The sequence below is a fragment of the Penicillium pulvis genome (assembly GCF_028828015.1).
Source record: "Penicillium pulvis strain IBT 33274 chromosome Unknown scaffold_8_segment0_segment0, whole genome shotgun sequence".
Classification (NCBI taxonomy): domain Eukaryota; kingdom Fungi; phylum Ascomycota; class Eurotiomycetes; order Eurotiales; family Aspergillaceae; genus Penicillium; species Penicillium pulvis.
The window spans coordinates 3614114-3626739 of NW_026643080.1; the positions used below are offsets into that span (position 1 = coordinate 3614114).

Sequence of the window (12626 nt, forward strand, 5' to 3'; positions counted from 1 at the left end):
TCAAGCTCTCCTCTTTGTACAACATTGCAATCCCCTTCTGCATCCCCCCCGAATCCCGATTCCCAGGGCGGGGAGGATCTGCATACACCCCTCACCCTGCTCTTCCAATTAATTAAGAATAGCGAATAGGCAAAGCACAGGAAAAGGGATCCTCTTAACCGTTCATAGAAGACCGGGGTCTCTACCCCTTCGAGCCTTGAACACCCAAGGATTGACACATGGATATCCGATCCCGAGCCTGGCAGCACACATGTACAACCACGCCCCATGCCTCCCCATTCCTTTTTCTTATCTCTCTTTTGTTGTTCATTATTTGCATAAAGCTCCCTAGGGCTGCATGATTTGGCAGGTAAAGTTCTCCATATAGCTAGGCTGATCACATTCGTCGGTCATCTGCAAGCTGTGGTGAAGCTGTGCCACGATCCGCAGCCATGCAGCCGACTCGCCGTCCCGAGGCCTTTGACATGATCAGCATGAAGAATGGAACACAGACTGTTCTGGAAAGATGGGCAAATTGCTGCATTATTACTGGTCGGATAGTAAATCAACCCAAATCGTCAAATCCAATTATTTATGTATGGCTGGCTGGTCATCCTGGTCAAAGCGGTGCTGAGTAGCTTCGCAGCTTACATCTATATAATCAAAAAGCAGGTTTCACGCCTAACTTCACGTTTTCAGAGCATGTGAAATCTGGCTGCAATTCGATACCGATTTAAACAAGCATCCTCTTCACCGGTGGAAAAAAGCGGTCGCACGGATATCAGCCACACCCCAAGGGCTCTATTTTGGGCACATATTGTAGGCCATCGGGAAAGAACGGTGAGCAACCCGATCCGGTGAGCATTTAGGGTGCATGAGCTCATGGGAACTCTTCCGCATTGCCTGAACGGCTTCTGTCACATCCGACATGCGTCGGGCCCCTGCAACAATGATATCAATGTGGTTGGTAATAGAAGGCGGTCAGAAGTCTAGAATGTATATGAATAAAAGGGTGTAAGGAATGCGATTATTGAGTGGTCAATAATTGCCATCTTTGACTAACATTGACCAACTGATGGCGAAAGATCGACTTATGACGTCAGATGCTTATGGGAGAGGGGAAGCATCAAAATGGGAAGATAGGGCATAGGGCTGTTATCAGCCTGAGGCTGAAAGCTCATTCCGATTGTCTCACGTGATCTGCATCACGTGCTAAAGGTTCGGCGAGATGGTTAATCCGGTATAGCAAAACAGCTTCAGGATGGCTTGCTCTTGGGGACATTGCACCGCGCCATTCCGATCACCCCTCATCTCGCTGCCATGCCTCGAAAGCTGAGGGCTGCTGCTCAAGCAGCAGCAAAATCAATGAGTGAGTTATTGATTATACCAGTCCCTATCATTCCCTCGTGATGATCCTCATCCATGAACGCGTTCGCGACTAACATGAACCCCCTCAGGAAATGCGCCCCAACATCCTGATGCCTCTGATGATGAGATGCTAGATGCGCCTCCATCAGAGCCATCATCTCCTGCCCCAGACTACAACGATTCCCCTGAGAACGATCCCGATGTACAAATTGATGCCGAAAGCGATGCAGAACCCGAGGCCGAACCCGAGGCTGGGTCCGCTGAGCCGGCTGAGGCTGAGCCTGAAGCTGAGCCCGAGTCCAAGGCCGAAACGCCTGCCGAATCCAAGGGCGATGAAGCAGTGAGTGTAGCGACACCTGCTGCGGAAGATACGACTCAGATTGCGGCCGCAGAGGATACCCCAACTTTTACTGGTGGCCGTCAATCTGCCATTCCCCGCAAGCGTCGCATTGGTCGCCCACCCAAGAACCGCCCTCCAGACTGGGATGCGCCAGACGGTGAAACCCCGCTCCGAGTCACCACTCCCGTCAAGCGTCGTAGAGGTCGCCCTGCTGCCAGCGGTGGACGATGGGCGCGAAACCGGGGCCCATCTCACCTGACCCAGGTCCCAGTCGACAAGGAGGGAAACATGATGGATGTGATCAATGATGAAGTGGCTGTTCCTCCTGATCCCAAGGGTGCTACCAAGGTCGATGAGAATGGACATTTGCAGGGTGGACGCGAGTACCGAGTCCGCACGTTCACGATTCTTAACCGTGATGACCGCCTGTACATGCTGTCGACCGAACCTGCACGATGCATTGGTTTCCGTGATTCGTACCTGTTCTTCCAAAAACACAAAATGCTCTACAAGATTATTATCGATGATGATGCCAAGCGCGACTTGATCGAACGCGATCTCATTCCACATTCTTACAAGGGTCGAGCCATTGGTGTGGTCACTGCGCGCTCAGTGTTCCGCGAATTTGGCTCCAAGATTGTCGTCGGCGGTAAGAAGGTTATTGATGATTACTACGAGGATGCTGCCCGTGAACGTGGCGATGTGGAGGGTGAGCTGGCTGTCCCGGACGACAAGCTGCCTGGCCCTGGAGAATCGTACAACCGCAACCAGTATGTCGCTTGGCATGGTGCCAGTAGTGTATACCATACCGGTGCGCCGTCCGTGCCAATGGCGGGAGGCAAACCCGTGGATTCCAAGAAGCGTCGGGTTCCTATTACGGATGACAATTGGATGCTCGAGCACGCCCGTGCAGCGAGGTACGTTTCCCCATGTCCTCCTGAATCTGTCGAACTTCTCTAACAACTTGTCTAGCACCTTCAACTCCAAGCTTGCCGAAATGCGCCGGGGCACCATGGGAGGCGTGTATGATGTTCACACAAACCACATACAGTATCCCCAGATCACGCAGCCCACCCATGTCCGATATGAACGCGTGCCCTCACCCGGGGTCCTCTCCGCAGGAGAACTGATGTCCGACCTGTCTTCGCTAAGTATCGGAGGCCAAAAGCAAATCAATGAGCGCCCACAATCCGCCACCGAGGAGCCATCCTCTACTTCCCCCAAACCCACTTCCATCTCCGGTGCCGAACAGGATGCCACCGAACAGCAACCCACAATCTTCCCCCGCGTCTGCAAATCCATCTCCGACCGCTACGTCATCCAGGACATCTCCTATGAAACCCCTCCCTACTCCAATATGGGTATTCCAGGCCCAGACGGAGACATGCGCACCCTCAACCCGAACGGTGTAACCAGTTTGGCTGGCCCACTGCACCCCGAGTTCATGAGTCCTGAGATCATCGCCATGCTCCCTGAGGAATGCAGAGAGGGGCTTTTGGACCATGCAGCTCGCGAGTTGGAGTGGAAGTCTAGATGGTCGACTGAAGCCGAGAATGGGGCGCGAGCCAAGCCAACTAAGAGTTATGCGTGGTATCCCTAAACCCCAGAGTCAGCTTGAATGTCAGCTAGCTAGCCTGCTTGTTTGCTAACGACGATGCGATGGTATTTCGGGTGGTTTTCAATTGTCAAGGAGTTTTTCATCCTGAATGGGCTTTTCTTTTCTTTTTTCGGCGAATGTGGTTTAGCATGGATATGGGCAACCGGTCATGGCGGGTCAAGCCATGGGAGTTATGTTTTCGTTAATTTCCCGATTTACCATGTGGTTCTGTTTTTAGCTCCATGATCTATGAATCGTGATAGTTCCAATTGATATGATAATCATTGTGATAAGATGCAGATGCAAATTGAGTAAGGTCCACTTCCATCCTAATTTACGGTGATTCTACTTGATATCCAAGTCAGATAAATCAAGCATGAATTTAAATTTTAGAATGGGTGACGGTCAAATAGTCTAGCAGAATTCATTGTCCATGGACAAAAAAGCAAAAAGAAAACTAAACCTAAGGAGCAAATAATAAGATATGAGTAACCATATTCATGGTGTATAGAAAAGAACTGGCGCCGGGCACATCAAAAGGCTTGCTTGCAAGTGAACAACAAAAACATCCAATGCATAAGTAGGTGGTGAAAATAAGAGGCCAGTGAAAATCAGGAATGCGAATAAAATGAAAGCTGTAGAGGCAGGAATCTACATAGCCATTTCCTCGCGCAACTTGGCCAATTCCGCCTCCTCGTCGTCTTGCTCGGCTGTCGCTTTGTTTTTGCTTACTGCGGTAGTTGTTAGCATCTGCAATCTATATCTGAATGTACCTGGCAAGGCAGATCGAGTATACGCAGTGGAGGTAAACTTACAATCTGAGGTTCCAGCAGCCGGTAAACGGTCCAGCTGTGAGTTGACCGGTACGGGACCAGTATTGAGCATACGCTCGTCCATAGCCTCCTGCTCCAGTCCCTCCAATTCGGCATCCAGCTCGTCCTCGTCGACCTGGTCTCCCAATGTGGTGGAAGTAATCGCCTGGTTGACCTCGTCGGCCAGTGCGTGTTGTTCCTGGAGTTTGGCCCTGCACGTACATAATTCGTCAGTCATGATGAACTGATAAAGAAAGAAAAAAGGAAAGCAGAAACATAGGAAGAATCCAGCCCACGTACATTGTATCATCAACCTGTTCAATGTTCATTCCACCATGGATCTGCTCCATCGCTGAACCAGCCTGCTTCATCGCCTGTAGAGTCTCGTAATTGATATTCGCTGCTTCGATCGAGTATACTTGTTGCTCGAGCTGCATGATCTGTGCTGATGTCTGCTCGAGTGTCTTCTCGTGGGCCTTTTTCCGTCGGAGAGCGGCTTTAGCGGCTGTACAAAGCGAAACAAGTTAGTTTACAACGTTGGTTTGTATGTTATTTCCTTATCGGTCCTTGTTTTGTGGGGATAAGGAAGGAAGAGAGGACTGTACCATTCTTATTGGTGTTGACATGCTTCCGTGCTGCGGCATCTTGCTCCGCGATCTGGTTCTCGAGATGCTTCTCCCGCTTCTGCAGCATATCCAGCTGTCCGCGCAACATCAGGATAGCGTTCTTGGGCGCCTCCTTGCGCTTCTGGGCGGATGCGCCGCCGAACCAGGACCACATATTGGTGAGATGGGGGTGGGTTTGGGGGGGGGAAGTTGTTCAGAAATTGATGGTTTGTTATTTGAAAAAGATCAGGCAGCACTGGTTGATCCCGTGGCGGTTTATGCAGGTGTGCCCGTGAGTCTAGAGCGGAATACCTAGTCAGATGGAGGCGGACGAGGCGATAGGCACCAGGCAAACAGAGTAAACGCCGGAGAAGACAAAGAGATAAGAAGGGTATTTGACAGCCCGCGGTGAATATCTGCGGTTTCGAAAATGCGGTAAGATTGAAGATCGGCGGATTCGGTGATCGTAGTCTTGTGATGAAGTCCGAGAAATGGAGGGGAGCGGACTTTCCCCTCGCTGCGCCTATGACATACAAGCAGTCACGTGGCCGTTTGCTCGGAAATCTACCAGTTGATCAAGCAACGCTTTCGCTTTGGATACCTTGTCTTCATCCCAGGGATGAACGGGCCGCGTCCCTCAACTCGCGCGTTCTTATGCGATCTGCCATGTCTTGCTGCGGATTCGAAGATCCGGTTTTTGGGCTGGTGCGTTTCTCCTCGCACGTCCCGTCAACGACGATATATATCTAGTTTACCCATTGACAAGGGTCTATGCTTACATTACCTGTATTTAGTGTCAAGCAATATAATGTCACAGTTGGCCATCTGATCCTAGAGCACAATTATCCTCGAAGCAAGTCCGAGCCCAGTGCAGTTTCCGTGGATATCAATGCTGTTCTGGAGAGTTTGAAGGCTGAGGATTTGCGTGTTGGCACTTGGTTGAATGTGCTGGGTTATGTGCGAGATGCTAATACCCCGGAATCTTCTATCTCGTCGAGTCAAGCGGACTCGCAACATTCGACCAGTCAATCTCGCACGAGTGCCATTCCTATCAAAGTTGCATCCCGTCCGGTCTTCATTGAGGCCGTTATGATTTTTCCCGCTGGAGCAATTGCATTGGGCGAATATGAGCGCATCCTTCGACATGTTAAAGATGTGGAAAGTCGGATTAATTTCTCGGATTGAATGCTGACGAACAAGCCAAAATGTACCTGTACGTCTGTTATGTGGGAATGTACTCAGTGAAACAAATAAAGATGAATTATTAAATTATTATTGCTCGTGAAGAGCTTTTGGGTCATTTCAAGCTTCGGATCGACGTTATAGCTATAAAACTTTTCACACCAATGCAACCTTTAATTGAAATGGGGTATCGATGCCAGGGAAAAACCAAACAAACCATAAAATCAGGACATCATTTCCATCCTAGACCTCCTCGGGCTTCTCCTCCTCAGCAACAGCAGCCAGCTGGGCCACTCTTCTCGCCCTCTTGCCTTCCAACTTCTTCTTCTCCTCTTGCATGCGCATAATCATAGTACTCTTCTGTCGAATCTTGTGGCCATACTTGTAGAACACAAATGGAATCGGGATGATAAGCACTTCCAGCAATCCGAGCAAAGTTCCCGCCCAATTCGGCCCAAGGCTGTTGTACATAGCCGTACCAGCAAGCGGCAGCACTCCACCAAGGATACTTCGGATAACCGAATTACCTGCCAGCGCGGACGCCGCGTACATGCCATAGCTACCAGTGAGATAGTTCGAAGCATAGATAAAGACACCGGTGTTACCTGCTCCGAAGGGGATGCCAGCGAGCAAAGGCACGACCCAGTGGATGGAGGCTGGGGCACAGGTCCAAGCGAACCAGAGCTCGCCGATAGGGATGAGAACAGAGCAGATGCAAATGAAAGAGACCATAGCCTCTGGATAAACCTTGCCAGTCTCCGGATCCTTTTCATGCTTGTTGATTAATCGGCGGACGAGAGGTTCTGAGCCGATGGTGAGTACAACTCCAATGCCGATACCGACGAAAGAAAGACCAGATAGACCGAGGGACCAGCCACGGATTTCCTGGAAAACGATAGGGTAGGCAACGAAGCAGAGGTAGAGGATACCATAAACGATAGCGACATAAATATCCCAGAAGATACAGATCGGCTCGGTAACAGCCATCACAAATGGACGACTGAGAGCCAGCTTCAGGATCTCGTATAGACTATCCTTTCGGTCATAGCGGGACCACCATCGAGAATCACCAGTTTCCTTGCGCAGTCGAGCGGCCTTTTTTTGTAGCAGAGTTGGGCCGTAGGGCTCCTTCAGGATTAGAGCGAAGCATAAGCCCACGCCCGAGAGGATCAGTACGATCCAGCACATCCATCGCCAGCCGAGGTATTGGGTTACGAAACCTCCAATCACGGGTCCCACGACTGGGCCGTTAAGAGGACCAATACTCCAGATTGAGATTGCCAGTGCGCGGTGCTCGTCGTCTACCATATCGGCTACCATACCCGGTGCTGTGGAGATCATGACACTGCCGAAGAGAGCACCGATGAATCGCACGACGATCAATGTGGTTATCGACTTGGCGAGGGCAGCGGGAATGATCATAGCGGTGAAAACAAGCATGCAAGTCACGCAAACAGGTTTGCGGCCGTAGACTTCGCTCAATGGAGCCATAAACATAGATCCAATGGCCAGGCCGATGAGATAAAATGTTAATCCCAGAGTAACGACAGTCTCAGACTGGGCAAACTCTTCCTCGATCTGCGCTGTGGCCGAGGTATAAGATGTTGAGTATAGCACGCTGTATACATCAGTAATAGGAACCAAAGGTGATTTTTGGGTTGATTTTCAACCTACACAACAAGAGTGTTCCATGACAAGAATATAATACCCATGGCCGTGTAGGCCATCGACCAATTCTTGGGGTTCGCGGGATCATCCTCTGAATCCCAATCCACTTCAAAGTTGGGATCAGAGGTAGCATTTGTCGGGATTGTAGTGACGCGCTCTGATAACGACATATGAGAGGTTCGTGAGGCATGCGCCGTCAACGCCCTGCCTAGTGCATCCTGATCAGCCTGAGTGTCCACCGAAGAGACCGTCTCAGCGATAGAGTCGGTATCATGATTATTGTTTCTCGGCCATTTTTCATTGGGATCCGCAGAAGAGTGTTGCGACGACATCTCTTGGAGATGTGCCGGTGATGTATGAATAGAGTTCGTAGTGCGATAAGGTTCTGAGATGGCTGGGTTGGGTCACGATGATAATGCGATACGTAGATGCAGACCTTCCGGCGTTGTGACAGATGTTTCTATTCCTTTACGGAAACTTCAGGGAATACTGATGTCCCAAGCTAAGGATATGGCGAGTCCAAATTTGAGAAGAAATGCCAGTTCCAAGGTTGGATATGGGGACTACCAGTTGCTATGTATCGCAAACTGGGGATTACTGAGTCAAAACTCAAATGAAGATAAAGAAGAGCGGGTAGGAACGGTTATTTCTATTTAATCTGAACTAGAAATTTTTGCAATGACTAGGTGGGGCCAGGGCCATTGATAAGCCTAATTTCTGTGACTAGAGCCCAAACAGATGCCAAACGTGATTAAAAGTACGGATCTCGGAAAGGGTGTTTGGGGGCAGAATCACATCATCCATGTATGTTGAAGTTCCGAGGGTGGTATGATATGAAGATAACCTTGTAGATTCCGTTCATAATTCCGAGTAACGGCTCTCCAGATCCACTCCAGAAAAACTTCCCCGTGGGTAAACACCTTCATGAAGTGGTAATGCCCCTATCTGCTCCGAACGGTGTGGACAAAATGTCGGGATTTACCTAGTGCCGGTTTGCCGAGATAGTACGCAATCCTATGCTGCACTCACGTCTAAATGGGTCAACAAAAGCGTGTCGTTTTAGTTGACAGGTCATATTAAGCATAGGTGGATCGGAATTTTTCTGCGAGCCTCCATTGATATATCATATACCCCCGGCCAACTCCATCAAGTATACCATGATATGTGTACTCCGTGACAGCTTAACTGCGATCGGGAATAAGAATCTCGGCTAAGTGAACATCCCGAACAATATCAAATAGGGCGGCAGATGCCGATGTCCAGGCCCGAGACGATCGATGCCGACAACAATTGCGCATCCTGATGTGAAAGTAAAAAACGTGCCTGATGGACGGAACTTGTTCCGCGAGAGACGGAATGTACGCTACTTCTGCAGGAGCGCAGCAGTCGTTTAAAGGTGGGCCTACCCGGAAGCGAGACAAGAAAAGGATTTCGAAACTTCGGGGAAATCGGGGAATTTTCTTGGATGCCTCAGAAACTAGGAACAAAACCTCGCCATGCCCTTCCTGATTCGATGCTGAGACACGACGCACGACCCAACCATGGCGCGTGCCCATGTGGTGGCTCTCGTTTAAATCTAACCGAGCCGTCCAAGCTCTAAGCGACCTGCCAGAAAAGACAGATTACAACGGTGCTTGTTCCTAATCTGGGTCTTATAGCTAAAAATTTGAATCAGAATTCCAATATATTCATATGTTGTCTCCCTAATGATGTTTTCTATCCTTTCACACACTCTGCTGTATGATTTCTCCAAACGCCGGCAACAAAGCCCCGGAGAATAGATAAAACAACTTTGAGTTCTAGACGGCCTAAGCTCCTAAGTCTCACGTTGTAATAGGGTCTTCCGCCAGAGGGGAATACTCTACCTGCATCCTTACTCCAACCTCCAGTTTCAGGATGACTTACATACTTGTGCCCGCCGCACTAGGCTTGGCAGGTCTATACTTGCGCCATGTCAACACCGCCATGAAGAGAACACCAGAGGAAGCTCTCCACCTTTCTCCTCATCGCTGGACTATCGAAGAAGTCAAGGCTGCCTATGAAAAGGCCAGCGAGTCTCCTGTCGATGTGACCAAAAGCCTCCCACCAAAACAGACCCGCCGTTATGTTGTCGTGGGTGGATCCGGTAAGCTCCTCCCAATGACGCAAGCCTGGAGATTCTCCTTTTCTCCATGAACACGGAGAAAAGCAAACAGAACCAAAGACCAAACCTTAATCCAAGACATTTAAACTAACATCCACTCAGGTCTTGTCGGAGGCTGGATCGTCCAACACTTACTATCCCGCGGCGAAGACCCATCCGCAATCCGCATTCTAGACCTCCACGCCCCAACAAAAGAGGTTCTAGATCTCGGGGTGACACATGTGAAAACAAACATCACCGACAAACTTAGCGTCGACACAGCTTTTGAGCAACCATGGCCCAATTCTGTCGCTGGCCTTCCTCTGACCGTCTTCCACACGGCAGCAATCATTCGTCCTCAAGACCGCCTGGAGGTTTTCCTGCCACTTTGCAGCAACGTCAACGTCGAAGGAACACGGAACGTGGTGAATGCCGCGAAAGAAAACGGCACTTCATGCTTTATCTCCACATCCTCCGGCTCAGTGGGTCTCCACCGACCAGACTTCTGGATCGCGCCTTGGGAAAAGCTCCCGAAGCGTGTGACACAGGTTTGGAACGATGATGCACCGTTGCCACAGCGGCATGATGAGTTTTTCGGAAATTATGCCGTTACCAAGGTCGAGGCTGAACGACTTGTGCGGTCAGAGGATAATTTGTCGTCTAACTTCCGGACTGGATGTATTCGGCCTGCGAATGGTATTTATGGTATTGGAAGTGATGTTGCGATGACCATTACCGGTGTTTACCTGCGTACTGGTGGAAGCCCGACGTGAGTACCAATTGATCTACTAATTCATTCGACTTTGATTGAAATACTGTGGATATGCATACTGACATACTCTTCAGCTGGTTACACCCCATCATCCAAAGCTTCGTCAACGCCGAAAACGTCTCAATTGCCCATCTTCTATACGAGCAACGTCTAGTCGAGCAAAGCAAGCCCGGATCTCAGCTACCCAATATTGGTGGCCAGGCTTTCATCGTTACGGATCCCAACCCGGCTATCTCGTTCAGCGATGTATACACGTTGTTGGTCACACTTGCTAAGACGCCAATCGCTTTCCCAATTGTTCAGCCTATCTACCTATTCCTTCTTGCGTACGTCATTGAGGCATACTCCTTTGTGCAATTCAAGTACTTGTCCTGGCTTTTGCCGAAGATTACGGGTGATTTGGCGCAGGTTCAGCCTTCGCTGTTTGCCATTTCGGATACTTGTGTTTTTGCCGATGATTCGCGGGCGAAGAAGTCGCCTGAGGAGGGTGGTTTGGGTTATAACCCGCCGCTGACTACGTTGGATGGCATGTGCAAGGAGGTTTTGCACTGGAACAAGAATGCTGTTGCTAATGGTGTTGTTGTTGAGGAGAAAATTGGACCGGTGCGGGTTACGGAGAATGGAGTTGATGTTAATCTTGTGGCGCCGGGAAAGATTTGATGGGCTTATGAGTATGCTTGGGGGTTCTTGTGTTGTCTTTAATACTAATCTAGCATAAGTTAGCGTAGGACATTGTATGCATTTGGTTGTTATTGATTCTTTTTTTCATGTTAATTATATCCAGCATGGGCTATGGATTCTGAAGAGAATGCAAGAGAGCTTGTATTTAATTAATAAAAGCTTTGTTGCTCAAGGCCCTGCAGGGCTTGATTTAAGATCTAGAATATAATGCATCCTAGATTTAATCTTGGTTTGGTTAAGAACATTATGTTGCGCCATTCCTTCCAAGTTTCTTTGGCCTTGTCAAGACTTCAGGACGCCGATTTATCTGTACCCGACGCAGGCCAACATGGTGTCTGAAAATTTGTGAGAACGTGTCGTACCTGCGACACTTGCAAAGCGAAAAATGGTTGGCAGCAGACCCGTGAAGTATTCCTTGCAGGAAGGGAAGGAGCAAGAAGACCAGCAGATCAGAGACTTTCACTGGCTGTAAAGCTTGCTTACCATCAAGTGGCCTGCCAACACTTCGAAAGAGAAATCCGCAATGTAATCGAGGAAGAAATCTCAAAGGGATCTTGCACGTGCAACCCCAAGAATGAAAGGACCTTTTGAAGTGTTTCAATCGCACAAGAAAGAGAAGATCGTAGACGATGATTTAGCGCGACTGCTGCTGCGCGGCCTGTCTCCGATGCTCCAAAATCTGCTGCCGAATGCCTTCAGACGCCAACTCCACATCGAGAATAGCTCCAACGCCCCGCTTCCAAGTCTCCTCCAGGCTTGACAGCTCTCCGTACCTAGCCTCTTGAGCAAGTTTCCGCTGCTTATTCACCTCCTCCGAGCTCTCCTTCGTCTCAGCAAGCTCCTTTTCAAGACCGCCAAGAATATATTCGAGCTGCGAGTTGCCGATCAACCACGCGTTCTTGCCATTCTCATCGAGCAAAGTCAAATTCTCGTGGCGCTTAGAAAGATGCGAACTTGATTTGTACGCGCTTTGCAGCGCTTGGCGCCATTCATCTAGCTTGGGGCTTTCACCGGCTGCGGCGCGAACTGGGGGCTCGGGTGCTTCGTAGCGGGTCAGGTCGATTCCACCTGTGAGAGGCGCGCCGGTCGCTTTGCGCTCAAGTTCTTGTTGAATGAGAGGGGAGAATTTCGATTCAGGAGCTGGTGGGATTGAGGGGTGGGTAGTTGAGGTGTGTTCTGAGGATACTTCGGCGTTGATGAGCTGCTGGGCTCTTTGATACGCGGCGGCCGATGGCTCAGCGTCGACGTCTGTAAGGCAATTAGTATCAGCACTGCAAAATTCTTTTGTGGGAGGAATGCGTACAAGGTAAAGAGTCGTGGGATTCATTAATGAGAGGCATGTTGAAATGTGTTGGCAGTGGAGACTTGGAGATTAATCTTCAAGATCTTTGATGGAGCAATTGCAGCGGAAAGCGGTGTGGATACCTAATCATGTGATCCTGGAGATATTGACGAATCAGCAACACGATCTCTTTTGATCTTTGTTATTGGCACCTCAGC

At 49.6% G+C, this 12626-nt stretch overlaps 6 protein-coding genes across 6 annotated transcripts; 3 read left to right on the plus strand and 3 right to left on the minus strand.

Annotated features, from left to right (window-relative positions):
- Positions 1–1299: 1299 nt before the first annotated feature.
- N7503_010776 (Chromatin-remodelling complex RSC SWI/SNF subunit Rsc7/Swp82) lies at positions 1300–3287 on the plus strand (the record flags this gene model as incomplete). Its single annotated transcript, XM_057070322.1, has 3 exons — positions 1300–1348; positions 1437–2604; positions 2660–3287. The coding sequence occupies 3 exons, from the start codon at positions 1300–1302 to the stop codon at positions 3285–3287; spliced, it is 1845 nt and encodes a 614-aa protein (XP_056916933.1).
- Positions 3288–3935: 648 nt separating this feature from the next.
- N7503_010777 (ESCRT-III subunit protein SNF7) lies at positions 3936–4876 on the minus strand (the record flags this gene model as incomplete). Its single annotated transcript, XM_057070323.1, has 4 exons — positions 3936–4015; positions 4100–4308; positions 4397–4601; positions 4702–4876. 4 exons carry the CDS (start codon positions 4874–4876, stop codon positions 3936–3938), a joined length of 669 nt encoding a protein of 222 aa, XP_056916934.1.
- A 444-nt stretch (positions 4877–5320) lies between these two features.
- N7503_010778 (nuclear telomere cap complex subunit Ten1) lies at positions 5321–5886 on the plus strand (the record flags this gene model as incomplete). Its single annotated transcript, XM_057070324.1, has 2 exons — positions 5321–5406; positions 5496–5886. The coding sequence occupies 2 exons, from the start codon at positions 5321–5323 to the stop codon at positions 5884–5886; spliced, it is 477 nt and encodes a 158-aa protein (XP_056916935.1).
- Positions 5887–6126: 240 nt separating this feature from the next.
- N7503_010779 (MFS transporter) lies at positions 6127–7943 on the minus strand (the record flags this gene model as incomplete). Its single annotated transcript, XM_057070325.1, has 2 exons — positions 6127–7501; positions 7558–7943. Coding segments are annotated over 2 exons (1761 nt in total), but the record flags the coding sequence as incomplete, so codon positions are not given.
- A 1504-nt stretch (positions 7944–9447) lies between these two features.
- Positions 9448–11105, plus strand: N7503_010780 (putative 3-beta hydroxysteroid dehydrogenase/isomerase family protein; the record flags this gene model as incomplete). Its single annotated transcript, XM_057070326.1, has 3 exons — positions 9448–9676; positions 9797–10442; positions 10520–11105. The coding sequence occupies 3 exons, from the start codon at positions 9448–9450 to the stop codon at positions 11103–11105; spliced, it is 1461 nt and encodes a 486-aa protein (XP_056916937.1).
- Positions 11106–11760: 655 nt separating this feature from the next.
- N7503_010781 (pre-mRNA-splicing factor SPF27 family protein) lies at positions 11761–12466 on the minus strand (the record flags this gene model as incomplete). Its single annotated transcript, XM_057070327.1, has 2 exons — positions 11761–12374; positions 12430–12466. The coding sequence occupies 2 exons, from the start codon at positions 12464–12466 to the stop codon at positions 11761–11763; spliced, it is 651 nt and encodes a 216-aa protein (XP_056916938.1).
- Between the last annotated feature and the right edge of the window lie 160 nt (positions 12467–12626).